The sequence below is a fragment of the Taeniopygia guttata genome, chromosome 2 (genome assembly GCF_048771995.1).
Source record: "Taeniopygia guttata chromosome 2, bTaeGut7.mat, whole genome shotgun sequence".
NCBI classification, from domain to species: domain Eukaryota; kingdom Metazoa; phylum Chordata; class Aves; order Passeriformes; family Estrildidae; genus Taeniopygia; species Taeniopygia guttata.
Genome location: NC_133026.1, coordinates 47552473 through 47577510, shown reverse-complemented (window position 1 = coordinate 47577510; position 25038 = coordinate 47552473). Strand labels below are relative to the sequence as shown.

The 25038-nt window shown below is 39.5% G+C and overlaps 1 protein-coding gene across 7 annotated transcripts in view; it reads left to right on the top strand.

The window, feature by feature from the left end:
• Positions 1-25038, top strand: part of ELMO1 (engulfment and cell motility 1) — a 301680-nt gene that overhangs the window by 43553 nt on the left and 233089 nt on the right. For 3 of the 7 annotated variants that reach the window (XM_072925846.1, XM_030265190.4, XM_030265189.4), the window contains exons 3-5: positions 6096-6245; positions 19140-19180; positions 20097-20169. In XM_072925846.1, coding sequence (XP_072781947.1) covers positions 6168-6245; positions 19140-19180; positions 20097-20169 — 192 coding nt within the window. In that variant the 5' untranslated portion in view covers positions 6096-6167. Of the gene's footprint in view, positions 1-5481; positions 5523-5654; positions 5758-6095; positions 6246-19139; positions 19181-20096; positions 20170-25038 lie in introns of those variants that run through there. The other 4 variants (XM_072925845.1, XM_030265191.4, XM_032746780.3 and 1 more) reach the window with 4 other exon arrangements.

Sequence of the window (25038 nt, the reverse complement as noted above, 5' to 3'; positions counted from 1 at the left end):
ACCTAAATTTTTCTGATTTGCTTCAATATGTGCTTTAAAAGCAAGACCAGACAGCCATCTTGCTTATATTCTGAATACACCCAGTCTGTTTTGTATTCTTCCACCTTTTCTTTTGAAGCACTCTTTAAAGCCTTTTTTTCTCTCTAGTTTTGAAGAGTGCTCTATTTGAAACTGGTCTGGCCTGTCAAACATAGTGAAACCTCAGCCATATAAAATGCTTCCCAGGAAGAGGAACAAGATGACTGTGGATAGAGAGATGACTTGAATGAAATTGTGAAGAAAGGTTATGGGTAAGCTGGGAAATGAGATAGATGACAACCACACAAATATTAGTTGTCTTTCCTGGACAGCTTTACCGGCAGCAAAAACTGTACCGTTCTGTACATTTGATGCCCATAATCCTAAAATCTCAAATTCTAGGTCTCCACATATTTTGGGGAGGAAGGGTGGTGTATTTAAACCTGAAGGGTCCAAAGATCATTTTGACATAATATTAAATATTTCACTCCTGGTCTAATGATGCTTTACGAATCAACAGACTTAGGGTTCAGCGTCAAATAAATGTTCCAGTTTGGAAGCTGATGGTCTGCTCTGAACCCTGGAAGTCAGTTCAGGGGGATCAGGTGTTCCTGCAGTGTTGGTGGCTGCTGCAGAGAGGTAGCACCCCCACCCAGGTTGCCTGCTTTTCGAGACTGCTGCTGTTTTTCCATCCCTTATTAGTGTATAGCTAATAGCTTCTGTACAGCTTAATCTTCCATTTGTGTCAAAACATCCGCAGATTTTATTGACATGGGTCTGCTGGGCCTTTGGCTCCTGTCTGGTTCAGGGGTGAATAGCACTGAATGCCTAAGAAGGAAAAAGGCAGCATGAAAGCCTTTTTATGTACACAAAGTATACATCCAGCCCCCTGGCTTCTCTGCCCTGTTTTCATTTGTTGTAGAGATGGTAGAGCATGTTTACAGCTCCTTAGACTCAGCTGTTCAGTCATGCAGTTTAACTCCAAAAATAACTCTCTTGGGGGATATTAATCCAGCGTTGGATTATCTTTCTAAAATCGTTAATCAGACTTGGTCCCCGAGGGACCTTCCAGCTGAACTTGCCACTTAGTTTCTGTTTGCTGGGGCGGCAGGAGAGAAGCGGAGGAAGCTGATGAGGTTTGACAAGAAGTGGTTCCTTACATAAGGTGCGGAGCAGAGGGAGCTGCGCCTCTCCTCCTGCGGTGCGCCCGGCCAGGCTCAGCTCCCTGCCAGCACCCACCACATCCTGCTTGGCTTGGCTGCCCTGGCTGCCCTGTCTTCCCATCACCTTCAAAAAATGCCATGCAAAAACCTGCCCGTGTTAGGGGGCAGGATCTGTTCCAGCTCCAAGTGCTGTATGTGCTGCCTTTTGTCCAGCCAGGAGAAACACATGCTTTGTTTTATTAAATTCTCAAGTGCACGTGGCATTCCTTCAGTCACTTTCTAATCATTCATTTTCTTACTCGAGCTGCTCGTGAAATGACCTGGCCTGCTCTTTGAATATTACCTCTCTTCTGTAAAAGAAGAAATAAGCTGTTCTAGGCTGCTGTTTACATTTGTGAGTAGAGCTGCAAGTCATATAGCTCCTATTAGCCTTACATTTTTCCTTCGGTCTGTAGAGTAAGAAGAGAATTTATTTCTTGAGAGATGTGCTCTGGTAACTTGAAGTTATTTAAAGTACTTTGATGTCTTTGTATGGAAAGTGCCAATGAAATTGCAAAACAAGTTTGAAAAAAAAAGAGTTCCGCAGGGAACTAATTTCATACACAAATAAAATCCTGTTTTCCACATGCAGTGCATAGGTAGAAGCGGAAAATTCAATGTATTTTACTGACATTTGTGCTGAATGCATCCTTCAGAGCCAGGCAGGTAAATCATGAGCTTGCATATCTGTGCTGATGCATTTTTACATTAAATTTAACATACTTTGATTTCCAACTTGGATGTTTATTACTCTGACTTAGTAAAACCACAGGAAATCCTTCACAGTAAGTTGAAGTGCATAAATGTAACTGCATATGGTAATAGCAATAAATTGCAAAATTGACACTTTAATGGGATAATCTATTATAGTTCTGCAAAATCATGTTAATAGAATAAAGTATGTTCAAGTGGTAGACATGCTTTGGTTGTGGTTTTCCCCCCCCTCTCAAATTATAAAATAGTGTGCTGCTGAGCATGTACGTTGCTTAAACATTCTCCAGGTTACATCTCCTTGCATGCATTAGGGAAAACAATGGGAATTTGCTTTCCTTTTCCTCTGACCCCCTCCGTCCCTTCATACACTCATGCCTGCACAAGCGTCCTGCTTGCCTTCAGTTTCTGCCTTGAAAATAAAGGTTGTAAAAAAGTTGGAAAGTTGCTCTTACATGTCAGTGCTTCTCAGATCCCACTGAGAGAGAAAAAGGAATTGTACTTGAGAAAGCTCCATAACTAGACCCTTCAGTGACATCCCTATCTTTTTCACTGTTTGACTGCTGCTGGCATAACAAAAAGCAGCTGAAAACAGTTCTAGTTCTTTATGCACCTAATGAAAATTGCTTACTAAATTAGAACCATGTCAAACCAGGATTTGTGCCTTCCTTCCTCATTTTGCTGGGCAGTGTCTAACACACTGTGTACCATGGGAATAAAGAGTAGGTAATTTTGAACTGTCAGCACTGTAGGTTGTAGATTTTTCTTTACAGTTCTGCTTTTGGGATGACAACTGAGCATCAATTTTGGCCTTTAAAAAAACCCAAAAAGAAAGAATATTTGTTTCTGACATTGCCCTGTAGGTAGAATGACACGGAATATTTTATATGTTGCACTGCATTCATAAGAATATAAATTAGGAAAGAAGAAGTCAACACATTTGACTAGGATGGCCACTAAGAAATAGAAACCAAGTGATCATTTTATATACTTTTCAGCATTCAGACCACATTGTTATCTTTGAGTTGGTCTTCTGGTGGGAGAAGTGGGACTACATCCATTTGTATTAGTTAAAGATCTGTCATTTTGCTTTGTGTTTTATGACTGTATAAGCATACGTATAGTAATAATTATAATTATGTAGGAGATCTGTGCTAGCCTACATTAAAACTAGTCACAATGAAATTGTCTGCTGAATGCCGTGGCAGACTTCTCTTGCACCTTGCTTTGGAATGTAAGTGCTTATTTTCCATAGCTGAATTTGATTAACTTAACATCAGCTTTTCTTGACTCTTCTTTCTTAATCCTTTCTTCCTGTGTGAGTCAAGATAGCCCACAACTTGCTACAGCAAAATGGGTGTTAATGCCCTCATATGCATGGGAAAATTGAAGTTTTCTGCAAATTTATTGCTGTGTAATAGTGTTTTACTTTTGTACTTATGGCCAGCGGTCATGAATCAGTGTTTTTTCTCTAGCATTCATTGTGAACTTTGGAGGGAAGGTATTGGGCCACAAGATACTTCTCAGTCAAAAGAAACTGTGTTTGCCCATGCCAATAGGTGGATTCTATGTTTTTTATAGGTCTACCTTCTATCTCTTTAGATATGTGGTCTACAGATGTTTTTTTTTTTTTTCTTTAAAAGTGTAGAGGAAGCATGATGGGGGAAAATAAAACTCTTGAAAATAAAGGCTTACTCAGCTGTAGCTATCCTCAGTCAAGTTTGTCTGGCAGGAGCTGGTGCTGCTGCTCTTTTTGTGTTGTGGCCAGCAAACTCAGGCTCTGGCTGAAGTTTCCAGCATCCCTCCTGCCAGGGATAGGGTGCCAAAACAGGGAGTCCACGGAGTAGCCTGTCGGTCAGGCACTGGGTGAGTCAGCCCCACTTCAGCACTGCAGACAGCTTAATTCCAAAACATCAGCAGGCTGAGAGTACCAAGGACTGTACTGCTGAGGAGGTGGGAAACACTGTCACTGTGAGTGTGGGAGCAGAAGGTGCCAAGGTCTCAGTTTCAATTGACTATCAAGGTGGATTAACAGCTCATTGCTGCCAAGAAACTTCACTTCTCCTCCCTCTCCCATGTTGTATCACCTCTGAGTAGCTGTTTGACTCAAAAATGGTAAAAATCAGATGACCAAAAATACTTTTTCATGTTTTTGGGTTTTTTTCTCCCTGGTCGATTCAGCCAGTGCACTGCGCAGCAAGGGGACCACTGGTTGAAGATGCAAATAGTGGGTGTTTGATATTTCGGGAAGAAATTGTAGGAACTTTGCATCTTCTAAAGCTCTACAGGGTAGAAGGCAGCCAAAAGTAAATGTCTGATTTTCTCAATGACCAGCAAGCCAGCTGCGTGCTTTAATTGTGTTTATTCCCTGTTCCTGTAACATCTACCAAATATAGACAATATCACAGTGTTTCTTAATCACACTGTTTAGTCTTTCAAGGCACTTCCTGCAATCCAGTCTTATTTATAGACCGTCCATTGTCTCATTTACTGCCTTGCGCTTTGCTGTGTGGTGATCTGTCGGCAATCCTGTCGGCGTTAGAACTGCCATTGTTGGAAATAAATTGCTGGAGTGTTAAAGTTCATAAATTGCTTTTATATTGTGTTGAGAGCCTCATGTAGAATGTAGCAGGGCTTGCAGAGTCAGAGAACCGAGCATTTTCAGAGCTGACACAAGAAAGAAGGAAAAACAGAGACATCCACAAGGCTGGATGAGCTCCCACTTATAAAAGTAGTCTGAGACAAAGGGACAACATTTCCCATTAAAGGGATGATTTCACAATTTTGTTCAGCCTGATCTGAGGTCCACCTTCTGCTACAGTTGAGGAAAGGTCATTAGACCAGGTTAGTTGAAACAGCAACTGAAGGTGATCAAAGCCTTTTTCAACCTGTACCTATTAGTGTCTTTGGATGTCTGGTATACTCAGCCAGCTCTGCTCTTGCCTTGGCTCTTTGAAAGGATGTATGTGCAAACACGTCTCCATGCTTTCGCCACTTCCTTCTCTTTTTCTGTAAGAAGAAGTGGGACCGCGCCGCTGGGGATTTCTACAGCTTCTCTTGTTTTGTGGTACATGACAGTGCTTTGCTGGGTCTCAGCAGAGCATGCAGGAAACACCATGGTTGTTGTGGAGGGCTTGGCAAAGCCAGCAGGAACCTCCCCATCTGCAGAAGGGTGCATGGGCTGCTGTGTCTGAGCACTGCAGAGCTTTGCTACTAGCGAGGGTGTCCTGCCACCACTGAGTGGAGAGAGGGGTGCAGAAGCTCTGTTTGCAAGCCCAGAGAGGCACTACACACTCTTGATAAACATTTGTTGTTGTTGTTGGAAGGTTATAAAGTTTGATGAGTCAGAAGAGACAGAACTGCAATTCTGCAAAACCTGAGGATTTGGTTCATCCCCTTTCCTCTTTCCCTGAAATTCACAGCTCACATTATTTGACACGAGATTCTGTTGCTATTCATATTCTTGCAGAATAATGACGTGTTATGTAGCTGATTATGTCATTGTGAATGTATACTACATCCTTGTGTATTCACGTGTCTGAGATGCACCATAAAGAAGTATTTATATGTGGGCATCTCTGGATCCGTGAGGTGAGGATGTGTGTGTGCGTGTGTGTATGTATATGTGGAAACTGCTGTGTGTTCTGCCTTCTTCCTGACATACTGGTTGCTATAGTGCAGTGATCTATTTGTGAACACCCAGAAGATCATTGCTATAGTTAAAAGAAACCGTGTTTCCTGGCCATAACTTCCTGGGCAATCTCTTCTCCTAAGCACCAGCATTAACCGAATTGGTCACGTTCCCTGGGACTCCAGGAGTGACACTGTAACAGGACCTTTCTCTAGTTTGTCGCTTTTTCCCCACCAGCATATTTAATAATATTTAAAAATAGTTTTTCTATTTAAATCTAATGCATGCCTATTATTCACCGTACATTTCAGTGCTTCAGCCATCTTTCTAACAGGCTGTCGAGCTGTGCAGCATGTCGTGGCGTTGTGTCCTGTGCTTGCTCCTTTAATGTGCCATACTCCTGCACATACATACACACATATATTTTCATCCACCTGCCCAGCCAGGGGAAATGTAGGAGACTGAAGCGGCAGTGCTGGAGTTCTGCTTGAACTGCTGTTATATTCTTCTTTCTGTTTTTTCTCTCCCTGCAGGTGTGAATGAGAGAGGCTCTCTGCAGTGTTTAGTGTCCAGTTGTACTGGCTCCGAAGAACAGCAGCGTCGCAATGCCCCCTCCTGCTGATATAGTGAAGGTGGCGATTGAATGGCCAGGTGCCTTCCCCAAGTTAATGGAAATAGATCAAGTAAGTGCCTGTGTACCTGTGCTCAGCTGGTCTTGTTCATGAATAAGTTTTTCTCTGCATGTTTTCCTCTGCATTTATATTTACTTCAATGCATGTGCATTTTTCTATGAATGTATGTGGGGTAAAAGGTGGTTTTTTTAAGGGTTGTAACCCTCCTCCTCCCTTACTGTTTAAGGTTTTCAATATGTTTAGCTGGTTTCTTCATTTGCTTTTTCTTTCTGAACAGCTGCTTGAATAAGGCATTTACTCCTTGTGTGACCTACTTAATACTTTTGTCCCTTAGTTTCTTCAATTGTTAAATTGTGGTAGTGTTTTACCTCTGGGTGGAAAGTCTTAAAATTTCTTGTCAGTGCTTTGCATTTGGAGTAGAATCATACTGAATGGCTGCAGCAAGTGCAGATTTTGGAACTTAAGTGATGGTGCACTGTGAGCAGGCGGACCTTTGTTGTTCTGTTCAGGAATCTCAGGGGTTGTTCTGTTTATCGGGTTAGTTCTAAAGCAATGGCCCTATGGACAGATTTGAGGCAGTGTATATAAATAAACAAATTCAAAATTATTAATTAAAAACTCTTTTTAGGGAATTGTGGTGGGGGGAGACGAACAAAACAAGTTATATGAGGGCAGTGTTTTATATTCGGGACTTCTTTGAGATTGTTTTTGTGGCCTATGTATTAATATTAAAAGCAATCTCTTTAATATTTAACAGCTTACCCTTAACATTTTGAAATCCTGCAGCATGTTACCTGGTTTGAATTATTATTATTTCTGTAAATAGTATTCAGAGTGAAGAAAAGCATTTTATAATGTGCTTTAGACCCTGGTGTGTCTGGGGACTCCATACATTATAAAGGTCTATTGGAGAGGAGAGCATTTGAATTCACACTGAAAATGTATTACTGGAATGGGTTAGTAATTTCTTCACGCAGTGCAACGAGTTTCACTTGTAGTTAACCCTTTTGTGGCACATGCCTGGGAAATTCCTGTGTGAAATTTGAAGAAACACAGTACTAGAGGATGGCTGGAATCACAGCAGTAAGATTTTTAAGCATTCTGAAAGCCCCCTTAGAGGAAAAGGGAGTTCCCAAGTGAAACCAAACTTTGTAGGTTGATTTTTTTGACCTGCCATGCTTTTCTATTTCCATTTTCTGAGATTTTTCAGTAAGTGTAGAAATCTTTTGCCTTCTGGAGTGAATAATGTTTTACTTTTTTCTTCTTATATAACAAATGGTAGACACTGCACATGGTGTTCAGGGAAAGATGCATGTTAGTCATGATGAACCAAGTACAGTGGGGACAAAACTGAAAAAATAATTTGAAGTCTCCTTTCAAACACCAGCAAAATAATATGAAAATTATTTGGTTTTATTTATAAAAAGCTTAAAGTAACTCTCAAAAAACTCTCATACATTATCTGCAATATTAGCTTACTTTCCTAGTACCTTGTTTTTGATTTTATAATGTAAGATTTGAAGGAGACAAGGAAGATCAATGCTGAATTATATTGGATAAAACTCCTGAAACACAGCCTGCCAAGTTATCTGTAAGCTTCCTCAAGCCACTTTATGGGTAGGAGGAGGAAGGAGAGGGAAAGTAAGGCCAAAATGGAGAAGACTTTAACAGCATCCTGCTCCTCCTGATGCAGGGAAAAATGGAAATGAGGGAAAGGGAAGTTTGAGAGTCTCATCCCTCCCCTTTCTGACACAGAAAGATGGGAAAGGAACATCCCTTCCTTCCACCCATGCACACAAACATACTTATTTACCTTTTTCGAGGTTGGAAGCAATGTGGGAATGAACCTTGAAAATATATAGGGTGATACATCGGAACACACAGCTCTGCCTTTGATTCACTTAGTGCTAACTTTTCCTCAATCTGTTTCCTTTAAAGCAGCTATTCAGTAGAAGAGCTGTAGTGGAGGAGATGATTCATCCCTCCGAAGGCTAGCTGTCGGAGATGATAAAGGGGAGGAAGAGAGAAAAGAGAAACGACTTACCCACTGACCAGACACTGCAGCCAGTGCCTGTGTCCCAGGTGGGATCTGCTCATTCAGTCACCATTTGACATAGATTCAGAAAATCCTAAAAACTTTCCCATACTGGTTTCTTCTCTCTCTTTCTTACCATCAAGAAAAACAGTATTTAAATGACCAGCGCTGTATTATTACTTTAAAAAAACCCACAAAACCCCATCACTGTAGCATGCCACAAGTATTTTATCTTTCAGGGTACTGAGGCTGTTCCAAAAACTGAAGTGCAAATACTGTATAAGAAATCAAAGGAAAATGTGGGAGGTTTTTTAAGGTTACTTATTGCATATACTTGGAAGCACTTATTTACATTCAGTTGCACAATATCTTCATTTACTTGCTGCGTGTATGCATGTTTTGCTTAGCAATGGAGAGAGTAAAATATTTTCAAAGTGAAGAAATGTCACTGTGAAACCAGAACCGTTGTGTACTGGCACGTGTTGGCCTTAAAAGAGCTCATGAGTATGTTTTCCACCAAATGTTATTAAACTTTGCACTCCCCTGCATGACTTCTGACAGCCTGGACTTCAGGAGGCACAGAGCCTTTTCAAGTTGAGGCTTCCCACTGCATTTCTATAGGCTTGTTAACCTGGGTTCACCAATGGTGGTTTTAAATTTAATCATGCAAAATTAGTCTCATTCAGTTAGAGAGATTTTCTGCCAGAAAAATTAATATATAATTAAGTGCCTTTTGGAATTAGCCTCTCTGCCTGCTCCCAATGAATGTAAAGAAAATTTTCAATAGTACATTGACATGTACTATTTGTTGTCAGGGTTTCACAAGTGCTTTTTTCTTGGAAAGTTGCTTTAAACAAGGGGCAAAGCTGTCTCTTATTTACTGCCCCCTCTCTCTTACCAGGTGGGAACTAATTAAGTTGCAGTAAACCTCACAAGTGGCTGATGCCTGCATGGATTAGAACTGATTTTAAATCATGTTCTTCTTCAGAGATGAACTTGATTGAATTCAGTTACTCTCTTCCAGAATACATGATGCTTATTTGGGTTTTCCCCCCAGTTCCATAATTTTCCTCAATTATCAATTAGAAATATAGCATCGAGACTCTTCCGTCCTCCATAAATCTGTACTAGCAATATTAAAACTCTGCCCAAAATTAATTTTTAATATGAAGATTTGATTGTGGCTTCAGAACTGTGTGTAGCATTGATCTTTCATGCTTTAGTCTTTCTGTCATGTAAGGGGAGGAATGGAAATGAGTTGGTGTCTGAATTTGCATTGGGATCTTTTTGTGGGCTTTTTAGCAATGCAGTCTGGGGAAGAAATGAATGGTAGATGCTGACTGTCTGTTATCTTTTTCTTCACTCTTCTGGCTGATTATTCTAGAAGATATTAATAATAGGACTGCACAGGGTCTGTATAGGTGAACCAGGATGCTGGCTAGTCTATCCTGTCTTCTCTTTGATTGTCCCAGAAATAGATATTTCATAAGAGGGTGTTATTTCTTGTGTTCACTGAAAGCCTGCATGCTTTAATTTGTGCCCATTATGTATAATTCTTAGCTGTTGGGGTTTTTTTACAGCACAAATTATTTTAGGTAAGCCAATGCTCATTTTAGGTTACCTGGATACTTTGTGGATTTACAGTTACACTGTTCCTGCTGCAGGAAAAGCAGCTTCCATGAGAGGCACAAGATGGATATTTGGGGACAACATCTATTTTGGCTTATCTCATTCACATCCACTCGTGTGTCTTAACACAAGTTGTACTAAAACCAGATTTCTCTAAGCTTGGGGATGAACTTCCTCAGCCTTGGAGGCAAACAAGGCTTTCCTATAGAAAGGAGTAGTTTATAATTAAAATTGGCCATACAGTCTCTTCCTCCAGGTTTGCTTTTACCTATGAAATCATTAAACACGGATTAAATTAACAGATGTGAATCTTTACATTAGCAAAAATAAATGGGTGGGGGGGAGGGAGGAGGAGAGCTGTGTTTTCTTTTCAAAGCACAAGTCTCATAAGGTGAGCAAAATTTACAGGAGCATTTTCATATGACAATTTCATGTTAATAGAAATGCAGCCATGGATAAGCCATGGGCTGCTCTACATTTATGTTCTCTCTAAAGTTTAGATTTACTCAGCAAATTTATCTTTTAAAAGTCTCTTTCAAGTTGTCTCTTCTCTTCTGCCAGTGTCATTTTAATTGTGGTTGCTTTTTTGTCTTCTTCATAGAAGTCATTGTACTTCACTGCATATTAAAAGGTCACCAGTAAGGTTTTGGTTTTTTTTTAAAGGAGCTTTCAAACCTAAATCTGGTTTCAGACCTAAGTATGGACCTTTGGGGATTATTAATTGATTCAGTGCAGTGTTTCTTAAACTATGGGGAAAAAATGAAGTTCAAAAGGGATTGTGAAATACTTAATTAGAGAAAAGAAAGTTGCACATCACTTTTGCCATGTGTGTAGACTAAGAATAGATATAGTTTCTGCAAGTACTGTCACTAGTAATAGCAGTATACTGAGACAATCCTGGCATCACTAGTCTAAATGTATGCAATATTAGTGAGCACCAGCATTGTTCAAGCAGTGATCAAGAAGGGGATATTGATGTCTCATTGTCTCACCGTACTGTGCTTCATTCTGGCTCCAGACTCTTGATTTGAGGCATTTAATTCTTAAGGGAAGGAAGGAAGAGAGAGGCACTTGCCTCCTTCCCACAAACCTGCAAATTTATATGAACTCTCACCCAGAAAGTGTAATGGTACTGCAGTATCTGGAGCTAGTGAAGATTTTTTTTTTGTATGAATATTGCTAAGATTTTCAATGTTATTGCACATCCTGAGTTTATAGTAAAGGGAAATGTCAGTGCCTTTAACAGCTGACAAGATAGCAGTTTCTTGAAGACAGAGGACTATGAAGCAGCTCATGGGGAGAGGAAAAGGAAAAAAAAAAAACAAAAAAACCCCACTGAGTTATAAAAACGTTCCCTGGCCTGGATTTGCAGCAGGAAAGGAGCAGCAGCTCCTTTCTGTCAGATGGGAGAAGGAGCCAGCGCTCAGGGCTGACCACTGCAGCTGTATCTCACCCATTCTGAGGGAGGATGTCAGTTGCTGCTGATGGAAGACTTGCCAAAGATGGATGAACCAAAAGGTGGCTACCTTTTCAAAAAGAGTTGAAAAATAGTTTGCTATCTTAAGCCAATTTGTTATAGGTAGGGCTTGCTTAAAATCATCGTTTAGGTGCCAAACAGATGCTTTTGGAATTTTATTGCTCCTTGTTGTACCTGTCATATTTCAGCTTCACAAAATTGAATATGAAGCTGTTCATGAAGCAGGTGCTGACCGACATATAAACATAGTGAAAATATTATTAATAGAGCTGGTAAAGAAATCTCATCTGTTATTTTTATGTGATTTTTCCCCATTTCCTTTGTTGGACTAAGGAAAGGTCTCAATTTTTTACTTTTATTTATTTTGTAAAAGCTGTTCAGCAGCAAGAATAACCTTGGAAACAATAATGCAAATTTTTTAGCGCACTAGATATAATTCAATGCACTGACACACTTGTATACATAGACAATGCTTTGTTAATATAATGAACCAACTGTTAAATGCAATGGAGTTTGAAAAATATGATTCCTTTTCTTACAGAACTGTGGCATTAAAGTAGTCATCATTAGAACTTCAGTTCTTTAATGTGGTGGCAGCCAGCCAGCAGGGATAAAACAGGCAATGTTGTTGTCACATGCTACATTTTATTAGTCTGGCTTGTCCAAAGCCACATTCCCACTGGTTGGCTGGATTCTTTCAAAGCTGCAAACTTACGTCCTGTGGTGTGTGTGGCTGGCACCTCATCACTGAAAAATACATAAAAACTCTGTCTTACTGCTTCTGTTTATTACAGAGGCAGCAGCAAGACCTAGTAGATGGAAGAGGTAATAGCTGTGCAGAAGGTTTAGACATTGTAAAAGAAAGGGAGTGGGAGAATAAATAGAAATGTTTTGTGAATTGCAGTCTAATGGATGCTATTTATGCTTTCTACTTGGTGCTATCTTCGAGGTTAAGAACCATAAGTTCAATGCAGTATACAGGGTTCTGTTGCTTGGCTGGTTGTTTTTCTTTTTATTAAATAGAAGTGCTAGTAGAGCCAGGATACACTTGAGGTCTACAGAACTAAATCCCTGGTGTTTCTGATCTCCAGCATAAAGGATGTTCAGAAAATAATATTTTAAGAAAGAGATCAAGCCCTTTTCTTTTATCCTCTCCTTGATTTTTGTGGGTTTGTGAGATTTTTTCTTTGGTGGGTTTGGTTTGACTATTTTAATGTCTGATTTTACTAGCTCTGGAATTCTTGCCAGAACCTCGCTGTCAGTCTGATTTTTGCTGCCTGCAGCTGATGGCATTTTCAAGATGAAGGCTTAAATATGACTTTAAGGTTGTTGCATCCATTAAATTTTTAAACTATCAGCAGGAGTCCCATCTCTTAAGTTAATTCTGCTCTTATTAAAGGGAAATGTGTAACGATGAGATTTCTGAAGTTATGGACAGTTGGAGTATCCAGGCACACTTTATTACTCAGTTATATTCTAGTTATAGACATATAGATTGTAATACAAAAGAAAATAATACCAAAAATCCCACAGTCTAAATTTTTTTTTGCCTTAATGGAAAAATTTCTGCCCTTGTAGGCCAGAAATGTGTCATTTAGCTGAAGGTTTTGAGTTTCTTCAGTCTGTCTTGAAAGGCATGCTCTCCTAATAGGTTGTGTGTAGAACCCCATCTTAAAACCCTGCTTTGTATTTAATAGTGTATTTTGGCTGTATTTTAAATATATGTGGCAAGAATGCTGCATGCAAACATGGTGAAATCCACAACTATGGGTCCCTAGGTGTTTTTTAACTTTTCAGTACTCTTGATTGAGAGTCTTTAGTGTTCCTACTTACACTTGAAAAAACAGGGAATGTTATGACTTGTTAGGAGACTAGATATGGAGTAAGAAGTATCTGCAAAATTCTGTTAATGGTTTTCTTTTCGGGATTGAGATTTTTTTCTGTTAACAACATTATATTTTGTTGTACAGTCAAATGTAACATCCTAAACATGTGATCTGTTAGTCAATGGTTAGATCAGGTGAAATGCAGACTTAGGAGTGAGGATCTCTTTGGAGGTGGGAAGGGAGTAACTGAGGAAGCTGCCGCTCAGAGTGAAGCGAGAGAGGACACGAATACCTGGGTTTCCCTAAGTCTTGTGTGCTCTGTGGAACTCCTAGTGCTAAATTTATACCAAGGTGTTGCCACTAACATGTCAAAACTATCACCTTAAGAGCTGTGAACTGAGCTGATAAAAGCTCTCTCCCATCAGCAGCAGCTGCACTTGTTGAGGGTTTTGCCCTGGGCTGTGCTGCTGTACCAGCACAACTGTGTGGTGTTGGCCTGGCCTTGGCTGGCTTTTATGGTCTCTTCTACTGTAGCACTGTGGAGTCCTTCAGGCATTCATTCTCTGGGGTGCTCCCCTTGGTTAGAGAAATCCTCCCTTTCATCTTTTACAGATGCCTGATAATAAGTTAACAAGTCTGGTCTCACCAGTGTTCCATTGTAGTCAAAGGTGTTGATTCCCAGAGGGGTTCAGAGCAGGTTGAGGAGGCTGAAGTCCAAAGCACTTCAGCATCTCCCCCTTTCAAAAGACCTTGTCTCTTTCACCACAGGAAACCAATGTTGAATTAGCGAGTCATGGATCCAGGAGTCCTTGAATCTGGTGTTTGCCACCAGTCCACTGCGGACCCTGGTGCATGATAGTAACAGGTAATGCCTCCACTGATTGTGGGGTGTTTTTCTGGTTTTTAATAGCCATAAAAACTACTTTAGCCCTGAAAGATTTATTAGTGTCACGATAGCATTAATTATAAGACAGAATGTTGTATTTACTGACTAGAAGTTCTGTTTTTTGACAGATGCACAGGTCAGCAACTGAGGTTTTTTCCTTAATGCTGTTTCGCACTAACAGATGTGCTGCATCTGCTATTTTTTTTCTGTGATAGGCTTAAAGACAGCAAAGTTAAGGGTTTTCTTGTTACTTCTGCAGTTAAAAGGTGTCAGACAGGGAGAGGAATATCCCAATCATTGTTCCCAAAAAAACCCCCAAAACCCAAAAACAAAACCAAAAAACAACAAGAAGAACCTAACAAATCAACCTAAGCAAAAAGAAAAAGCAATGAATCTCTGTCAGTCATGTGGAAAGGAAAGGTATTCAGATTTGGCCTATAAGAAACCTGTCTACAATTTTCTGGTATTGCACAAGGTATATCAGAATTGCACATGTAACACAAGTTTCCACCTGGATTTAGGCTTCTGTCCTCTTCACAGTTCACACATGCACACACACACACACACACACTTGCTGTTTGATTTGGAAGTGCTTTAAACCCAAATTGGAGTACTACTGATGGTTTGAACAGGACCTAGGGCATGGTCAGCATTGATATATTGGACATTCTTTGCTTGCTTTTGCTCATCCTATGATTTCTCTGGAACAAGTGGTCTGGATTAGACCACCTTACAGTCTTGCATGCCTGTGCTTAGAGTTCTTCTTGGTGTCTGCTTCCCTGTGAGTTCTCCACAGGAGTAGGCACAAAAGGATGAAACTGGTGAGGAAATTGGAGTGGGAAACCTCAGTCTGTGTTCTGCAAGTTACTTTGGAAGTGCTACCAAGCTCTGTACAAGTAGCAAGGGCAAGTACTCAAAAAGACTGGGTTGGGGATCTGTGTGCATCCCAGCACACAAAACCTGAAGACATGGCCGAGTCATGTGCAGGTGAGCTCAGAATAGGTGACCTGCCTGGTGGATGTCATTAGGGCTATGAATCTTGGACATCTGTGCTAACCAGTAAAGCAGATAGAGCTTTGCCAGGTGTGTAAATTCACATTGACTATAGAGCTGTCTGTGCTCTGTGTCATTGTCAGGATACTCCCCTTGTGTGCAGATCAGTAAGTCATGAGGCTATAATGCCCCAGTGTCACTTAACTTCAGCTGTCAATTTATATCTACCCTAGGAAAATACTTTTTTTCTAACCAATGTTTTCAGTGCAGATACTGTGATAAGTTAGCTAAGGGTGTTATCTCCTATAGGGAGCACAAAGTTTACTTTGATCTCTGTTATTTTGTACAATAAAGCAACAGCCTGATCTTCTTAGAGCTTTAAATGAGCATCTCAGCATGTGTAAAAGCTCACTTCATTTTTACAAGTCTAGGAGGAGACATAGAGACAAAAAAAAAAAAAAAAAAAAAAGGCACTAGCACAAAATACTCATTTCTATGAAGAAAAAACTTCAAAATATTTCTGGACTGATTGTAAGAAATTCTTTGAAGTACATGGACTAATAAGGTAAATTTGACTTTTTGGAACTGTAAATGCAGCAAAGGTAAGTAAATTTCCATAAATGGAATTTTATTAAGATTAAGGCAACAAAAACTTCCAGTCTGTGCTCTTTGACATTTGGCAGATATTTAAAGCCAGGGGCAAAAAAAAAAAAAAAATACTTTGAATGGCCTGCCAAGTAGAATTACTCTGCAGAGAATGGAAATAGACTTTTATCTCATTTTCCATCGTTAAAAAAAAATGAAAAAAACATAATAGCTTGCTTTCCTTTGTTTTCTAGTAGTGCTGTGGTCCTATACATGCAGTAGACAGTCATGTCCTGACACTGGTACCCAAACATATTTTCATATTTCGCAGACTGCAGCAGGATTCTGGGGGTGGCTGTAAGCCAGCTGGGAAGTGCAGTGGGAGCTGGGCACTCACCCACCTGCCTGTCACTCCCAGAGCAAGGCAGGGTTCTGCTGGCAAGGGGGCCTGGCTGTGCAGCAGGGTGGCAGGGCTGCTGCTCTGTGTGCTGCCTGCCAGAGTGTCCCTGCAGCAGCCTCCTGCCAGCCAGCCCCTGCCCCAGAGAGTGCACAGAGGCAGCCATGCAGCCCTCGCCTGCTTGCAGGGACACCCCTCTGGTGAGCAACCAGCTGGTGGCAATTTCTCTCCCAGCTAGGGAAGGGAAGGGAAAAGAATTTTTTCTGGAGACTTACACACAGGGGGAGTGCAGCCCAAGGGATTATTAGGAGCAGCAGCTTATTAGTATTGCTGGTACTTATTAATATTGCTGTGATGGTATTTATTTTACATTTATCAATTTGTAAAGTGATATTAAATTGCTAATTGCAAAACCTCCGTGTCCCAGAAGAGTTGCATTTTTTTTTTCATCTTGTTGCCTCTTTCAACATGAGTTGTGCTTAGTCACATCAGTGCTGTAGCAGTAGTGCTGCAGGAGGACCAAGCTGTACCATGAGAGGCTGGCTGTATAAATAATTTTTATTATTGAGGATACATTTCCTTTTTCTTTTAGCTGTACTTTACAGGTTCTAATTTATTTGTTGCAAGGTTTTTTTGTCCAAGTTTTTAGTTTCAGATTTTGTTATATAATAATGCAAAGGTGGTGTAGAATAGACAAAGGGAGTAGGAGGTAGGTGAATGGGATTGACAAAGGACATAAAAGTTAATGGTGTAGAGAACTTAGAAGTACCAAAATAATGATTTGAAAAGTAATTTAATCCAGACTTTACAGTTATTGCTAGTTTTTTCTTGTATTATTAATATATTATTGCTAATTTAGATTGTTAAATTGTTTTTTTATCATAGTTTCTAATGGGAAACTCTAGATATGGGAAATAATGGGAAGAAAAAGCAGTTACTCTTTTTGTCCTCCATTATATTGAATCTGCTAACTGGTTTCTGTTTACTTTGTAAGAGGAATTAATAACCCCGATGAAATTTTGTCAAAATATGGAAATACCAGAACAGGACCTACAGTAGCATCCCAACAGGTGAAGGGGATGCAGCATGCAGAGCTGTGCACTCTGCTTGGCAGCAGTGTGCCTACAGGCTGGCACATGTGTGCTGAAAGGCAAACTGAAGTTATCCAGCTGCACACTTAAAGTTGTGCTCCTCCTTCTGTCCCTCCACAAAAAAATACCGTTTTTTGGTGGACTTTTGTTTTTGTTTTTTTGTTTTGGTTTGGTTTTTTTTGGTGTGGTTGTTGTTGTTTCTTAAGAGGTAGAGGAAAGAAAGCAGTTGGATGCCAGGATTGCTCTTACAGGACTGCAGAAGCTGAAAAACCCTTCAGAGAGGTGGACATCAGGTCGAAGTCGTTGTACATAAGTGACACAGTTCCATGGACTGAGGAACTGATCAGTTCAAAAAACTGGGAGAGAATCCCACTTTTTCTATCTGACGTGATCTGCCTGTTCTGCTTCACAGCCTGGCTGCAGCTATGCAAAAAACTGAGCCAGTGCAACAGAGATGCTGCTGTGGAGAAAGAACCTGTTGCTGCTGCAGAATGGAGCAGTTTCCCTCTTCTGCCTTTTCTCCCATGTGCTGGTGTTTGCTGCTCATTTAGGTACATAGCCAGGCAGATGAGGAAATTGGTCCTGGGGAAAACTGTTTCCCCCCCTTCCCCCCTTCTCCAGCTTTTAGTTTGATTAACTTCCCTGGTGTGGATCATCTTGGGTGGTCATGTGAAAACAGAAATGGCAGTGAAAGAAGGAAGGAAACCAAGGACTGGGACAATATGGTAAGCAGGAACAGAATCCTTTCAGCAGGTGCTTTCATTCCTGTCTGATTAAAATGGTCTTGTGTTATGTTTCTGCCTGTTTATTAACTGGCATAGTTGACTGGACTGTTGAAATAATAAATCCTTCTCTGATCCTCACCTGGCCAAGGAGTCCTGTCTCTGGCTTTTTGTCTATGCAGTGGTGAATCACAGAAAATAAATTCAAGGGAATTTTTTTTTTCCTTCACATAATACACCCTGATACTGAGTTAATTTTTCCACTGATCATTTTCTATTAGAGGTAAAAAGCTTATTTTGACAATACCATTGAATTACTTGGGTGGGTTTATGGTGAGATTTCTGTATTTGTTTGTTTTGTTTCCTTTTTAGTAAACTCCTCACTAATTCAATGAACTGTCATTAGTGGAAGTAACTAGAGAGGGGGATCCTATGATATTTAGGTGATTTGGAAGTCTTTGTGAAGCAACAGATAAGTGACATTGTGTGATCACCCAGTACTGGGGAAAAAAGGCTCTGTAGTCACTCAGCTGGTGAAATTTAGCATCTGTCTTTCTGCTGTGCAATTTCATCTATGGTTTGGGACATAAAAAGGCATTTGGTCTTAGCCAGAAGTCTTCTAAAAACACTTGTGTGTGCACCCTGTGTTTATAACAACGTTCAAAGCATTGCAACATCTACAGGCTAGACTGTTTTCTTCTTTTCTATTTTGGGACCCAAAGCAGGAGAGCTGTTTTGAGTCAGTCCAATGCTGCTCTGCTCGCAGATGTAGAGAAAAAAGCAGAACTGAGACATCTGGGATTCTAACACCTTCCAGGTGGTGTTTTATCAGAGGGGAGCCTGCATGTATGCACTTAAGAGAGAGGATTACTGTCATCATATGGCCATCTCTGAAAGGAACAAAAGAAGGTTTAACATTTTTGAAGGTCTTCTGGTTTCAGATGTCATTCCCGGAAAATGCTTGTGTTGATATCTAAATCTTTTATTTCTGTTGGGTAATGAGATACAGTGGACACAAAAGACACTTGATTTCTCAGTAAAAACTGAGTTTGTTATATAGGCTAAGGTTGGCAAAAATAATGGATAATGTCATAATGCATATGTCTAGAATTGCTATCTTTATACCTTTATAAGACCAAAACAGCAGAAAATTTTGGGGTCCATTCACACTTGACATTAAATAAACGATGAAATGATACTAGGTTTGTTCTTTGCATTTACTGGCTTTAGAATCATATTCTTAGAGCTCTAGAGTTATTCTAGTTTGGTGATTTTGGTTTTTCTTTCTTTTTTTCATTTACCAGAAAAAGCCACTGTCCTCGATAATAAAAGAAGTCTGTGATGGGTAAGTTCTGCTATATAGTACATACTAGATACAGTGCTTTTTGGAGTATTAAGCCACCCTAGGAGATGATTTTTTCCAAAGAAAATCTAGATATCCTTATAACTAGTCATTAGTTTCTTAAATCTTTTTGTGCTAGCTTCAGATTTTTAAATTTGCAGTGCATTTTGGATCAGTTGCTTGCAAGATGAGGCTCCTAACAAGGCAGATCCATCATGTGGGTGACTCTCATTTTGACTGCTTCCTTCCTTTCTGCACAGAGGTGCATTTTACCGACTCACTTTGGCTTGTGGTCCCTGCTGTTCATTTGTTAAGGGACTAAAGCACTGCCTCTGCATCTGAATTTTGAGCACTGAGTCCAGTGGGTGCTGTAAGCTGGTTCAGTGAATGTGACTGTTAATATGAAACTGAAATGTTAATTGCAAATTCTATATTGTAGACTAATGATTGGCTAAGACAAATACCTAGATTTAACTTTAATGGATTAATTAAAAAAGCTGTTCTAAGCAAGTGCTACCATGCAGGAAAAACTAGCTATATTCATCAAACTGCTGCTTAGCTAAAAAGGTTATATTTTATGCCTAATGAAATATATCAACTTAATACTATATTCATTGTATATTGTATAAACTAGCATAAATTTCTGGTACTTTACATTTTTTTGGGGGTCAATTTTAGTGACTTAGTGATCTTGCTTACTGCAAAAAAAGATCGCTAGGACATATTTGTACAGAAGTTTTCCATTTGTTTTTAACTTAAACTTTAGAACTCATCATTGAAAGCTATGGAAAACTTTGAGAAGTATGAGAAATACATGGGAATGACAGATGCTTGTTAGGTCATACTAAAATTTTGTAAAGGGTAGTTTTTGAATTTTTAAGATTTCATTTTGTGATTAATTTATTTTCATATTTCTAAGGTGGTCTCTTGCAAATCATGACCAATTTGCACTGCAGCATGCTGATAGTTCTAATTTCTACATCACCGAGAAGGTGGGTAAATCGTTCAATGCAATTCTTGCATAGCCAATAAAAATACTTGCCACAATCACTTATTTTAAATTAAAATATATTAAAATGCACTTTTCACAATGCAGTGCCACTGAGAGGGTAGGTACTGGGAGACCTGATTCAATGACTTTTTAACTGATTTCTTCTGTTAGGAAAAGCAAATAAAAGTCCAAATGTGCAAAGTTCTTCATGTCAGTCGAGTTTGAGACTTGAGCACTGAGCCCTTCAACTTTGGTATTCTTGTGTGTTTAGTATTGTGCTAACAAGTTGTGTACAGGAAACTGAAATATTTAAAACATGAAGTGCTCTTTGAAGTGTGAGGAGACCTTCAGTGCGTGTCAGTTTCCTTTTTGGCTGAGCAGGTAGAAATGAGTTTCAGTGACTGGATAATATTTGCTTCTCTCTCCTGCCTGCTGTCTTGTCCTTACCCAGTTCTGTAAGTTCTGTTGGCTTACTTTTTTTTTGTCCCCATATAGCATGGCAATAGGTGATTAATCAAGTGATGCAATGATTTCAGCACAGAGTAATAAAAAGGCTATAGCTGTAATAAAAATGGAATGTCTAGTATAAATATATGGGACATGTTGATGTGAACAGGACCAAGTAGAACATTCATTCCTAGCATTACTGGTAAAATTGCTGAAATTAAAAAAAAAAAAAAAGAGATTATTTGGAAGAGTGCACGTGTAGTACTGCAGAGATACAATTTCTAAGCAATGGCACAAGGACACAGTTTAAAACCTGCTGAAGTCCACATGCAAATTCCGTCATCTTGGTGGATTCTGAGCTAAAGAGACCTGAGCTTAACTGCATAGATATAGATGCCTCTCACCTTGTTATCAGTTTAGTTTGGCTTGGTCTTAAGTGGAGGCATGTCTTGGTTCTGGTTTGTGTTTTACAGTTCTTTAGGGTTTGCTAATACTGAGACATGAACTAAGTTTTTTCTTGCTGTAATTCATACCCACACCCAAGAAATAAAGGAAACTTAGGCACAGTTAAGCATTTGGGAAGACTAAATTTAACAAGACAGCAAGAACAGTTGCTAATAAAATAATGCTGGTTTTATTTTGGTTATTTTTTTTCCTGTTTTGTTTTATTTTTGTTTGTTCATTTTGCTTGTTTTTTAACAGACCGGTTTCAGTTTTTCATTTAACTGCATGCTACCCTGGACACCTTCACTATATATCCCTTTTTTTTTTTTTTTGGATCTTCCACTTTTTTTGCTTGTGTGTTGTTTAGGGTTTTTCTTCCCTCTCCTTTCTTTTCAAGTTTCAATTGACAGACACTTCAAAGGCCACTACAAGGGAACCTGTTGAAGTAATTACTGACTTCAGTGTTTTGCCTCCATCAAATTAAATGTGAGATTGTTCTGCTAATTGCCCTCAATGGTGACACAATGTTTACCAATAAAGCAGACACAATTGAATTTGCCTGTTGGCATTTAAACTCCTTGCAGTGAGTATTTCCAGGAAGTGGGGATTGAGTGAATACTTCAGCTTTTTCAAGGTCTTTGTCCTGATGCAATTGGAGGGATATTTCAGGCTTTATCTCCACCTTTGGTGGATAGGATTCTGCAGCTTTGTTGTAAACTTTTCTGTTCCACATAAAAGAGAGCCTGATGGGTTTTGGCTGCCTTTAACTTGCAGTAAGGATGGAAAATTATGGTCTTCTAGGACACTTTGGATTGTACTGCAGAGAGGACTTTGAGTTTGTTTATTCCCTGCTGGAAATATGCAGAGTGTCTGACTCTGAGTCACATAAATAAGAGAGAAGAGCTCTAAATGCCACTAGAATTACTCAGATGTCTGTGACTTTCATTAGATATTGTTCACTGTTTATAGCTGATTGTTGGATAGTGGCTGTGAAGAGAGGCTTCTATAGGCCATCACCCCTTCCACATACTTTCCCTCATTTGTATTCAGTAAGACATTGTTGCGGTCTGAATTAAAACATGAAAATTACCAGGCATGAAGAAAAACACATGCACTTCAAGGAAGCTACAACACTTAATTGTTAAAATCCACATTGCTTTTATCTGACTTTTACTAATGGACATGAGCAGAGTTTTTTTTTGTGACAATGACAGCTGCTCATAGGAAATATTTTTCACGGCTCTTAAAGGTGAATTGTATGTCTGTATGTATGCAGATAACATTATCTATAGGTCATGTTTCTGCAGAAACTGCCTTCCAGGTAGAAATACCTCTTTAAAATATCACTGTGTTTAAAATTACCAGAAAGAGAAGCAATTAGTGAATTCTTGTATACAGTAGCAAGAAGCTTTGAAGTGAAAATGTCCCAAATGTTACATGGCTTACAACTGTAGTTCTGTTTTTGGTGGCAAACAGCCCATCTGTGTTTTGGCTGTCATATACAGAACTCTTTATCTTTTGTAGCTGGACCTATATCTCCCAATTATACCATGTATAAATAAAAACAACACCCAAGCAGTTCTGTCTCCTAATTTATTTATATTTTGGCTGTATTATTTGGAAAAATGCCTCAACAGATATAGCAATAACTCCTTCAGGCAGTGTAAGTGAGGTCTTCTAACAAAGTTTGATTCATCCAGGGTTCCTGCTAGAGATAGGGCTTTTATCACAGCAGATCCAGTTTTGGCTGCTGTGTCTGGGGTCATGGTATGGCTGTATCTATGCCCCTGAAACTGCAGTGAAAATTATTAATTATGTCTTTTAGCCTTTTTTTCTAAAAATTAGAGAAATAAGAGGGTATGTAGACAAGAAAACCAAGCACTCATAGTGCCTGAGCTAAAATCTGGCTGATGTTCTAATGTCAAAGTGTTTGATTTTTAATTAATTATTAATTTTCATAGTTGTGTGGTTTTTTTTAAAGGCTTTGATTATCATGAAGGAGAACTTCTCTGGTAGGTCAAATGTCTAAAAGCCTGGCTTCTGAGTCGGGATCTCATCATGCTAGATACTACAAGATAAGAATAAATAAGTCACCTTTGCTTCAGTCTATCCAGGCTATACCTGAATGTATGCTTGTGTACATCAGGTAAAATGATTCAGGAGTAGTGTAGCCTGGGGGAGCTCAGGTTTAGAAAAGAAAATGCTATATGAAGAGTAGAAAATGGCTGTATAATTTTGTGTGCTATGTGTGTTCCCTGGCTGAAAGCCACAGCTGAGATAATTGTTAGCTGTGCTCCTCTGCTGGCAGCAGGAGCAGTGCAGGGACAGACATTTGAGTGGCTGATGCTGCACCTTGGTGGGTATGGCTGGTCCCTCGTCACTGCTCACCCTTGGCCTTACAGACCATGGCCAGCTCCAGATCCATTTGTAGATCCTGTGTTTGCCTGGAGAAGGATGGTGTTCAAGCTGGTTTCACTGCTGGAGGCAGAATGTGGTCACTCTTAACCTTCCACCTGAGCAAATCTCAGAAATTAGGAGTTGGCTGCTGGTGCTGAGGGGTTTGTGAGCCAGCACTGAGCATGCAGAGGTGGCAGTGGTGACATTTTTTTTGTTATCTTTTAAATACAAGGGTGTTCCATTCATCTGTGTATTGAATACAACCCATTTTTATTGTCACAATTTTGTTGTGTTTGTTCTTTTTTACATCTGATGCATCAGAAGACTTCCCATGGGGTTTTTTTGCCTTCTTTCCTTTCCTACATTTCTCTGTCATTCTTATTGCTTGAAGTGGAAGGGAGCAGACACTGAGTTTATTCCATTAGTTTTGGGAGACTTTTAATTCTATTTTGCAAGAAGAGCTGCCCCACCTTCCTTTTGTTGTAATTATTCACCTCTGTGCTGTGTTTGAAGGTGGGACATCTTTCTAACCCCCATCTTCTCAGTGCTGGGAACCTGAGTGAAGTCTCTGGTGTTTGTTCTTTTTCAAAGGTGATTTTGCTCGTGACCTATTTTTCTGAACACAACCTGTAATTGTATATTCATGTGAAATTCCTCCATGCCATTATAGGCTCCCTGCGTGGGAGTGTATGCAAATAACAGGACAAGAAATGAGCCATTTGTACAGTTGGGGCTTTTTGAGTTTTTATGTTTTTCATATTCGTCTGTTTTCACTGATTAATTGAATTTCAGTGGATTTTAAGAAAACATTCTTAATAATGAAGGTTTCTGATTCACTGAAGGACCTGGTGCTTCTTAAGCAGCTGAGAATGAAAAGTAGCATGAAGAATGGGAACTGGAGAAGTGTATTAAGAGAGCTGTTTCATTTTCCATTTTGCATCACTCTTGATAATACTTTCATTAATAGTGCTACATAAATGCTAGATTGTAGATTTCACCTGGCTCAAACCATGCTCACCTTTCTCTTTTTTCTGCCACTTATAAGACGTGGTATTTCCCACATAGTCACAAGTTTCTTACTGTTTTGGGGCATCTGCACAGCCCTGCAGAAATTAAAGTAAGGGCAACATATGGCATCTGAGTGGTCATGCTCCTGCCTGCTTGATGGATGCTAGTAACACTGCCCTGTAGACTCCAGTAAAATCTTAGAGAACACTAGTATATTTTTCAAGTGAACAGAAGTAAAACATCCGTATATGTGTACTAAATCACTTTCAGTCCTCCTTCACTCAGGCTGATTGCAAGAACAGTGGTAATGGTTATCCTTCTTTTAGTTCTCTTAGGACTCTTTTTGTAGAATTTTTGGTCTATACTATATTTTCTAAAGAAAAGCATTATGTCCTGTCCACCTGGCCCCGCAGCACAAACGGCTTAATTCTTCTGTTTGCTTCCTATTAAAATATTTTTTATTACAATCTTCTGTTTAGTTCCTAGGCTCCATATCAAGGCTGATGAGATGGATCAAGTGTGGTGCTTTTTAAAAAAAGCTGCATAGATATTTTCCTGAATTAAGTTTGTAATT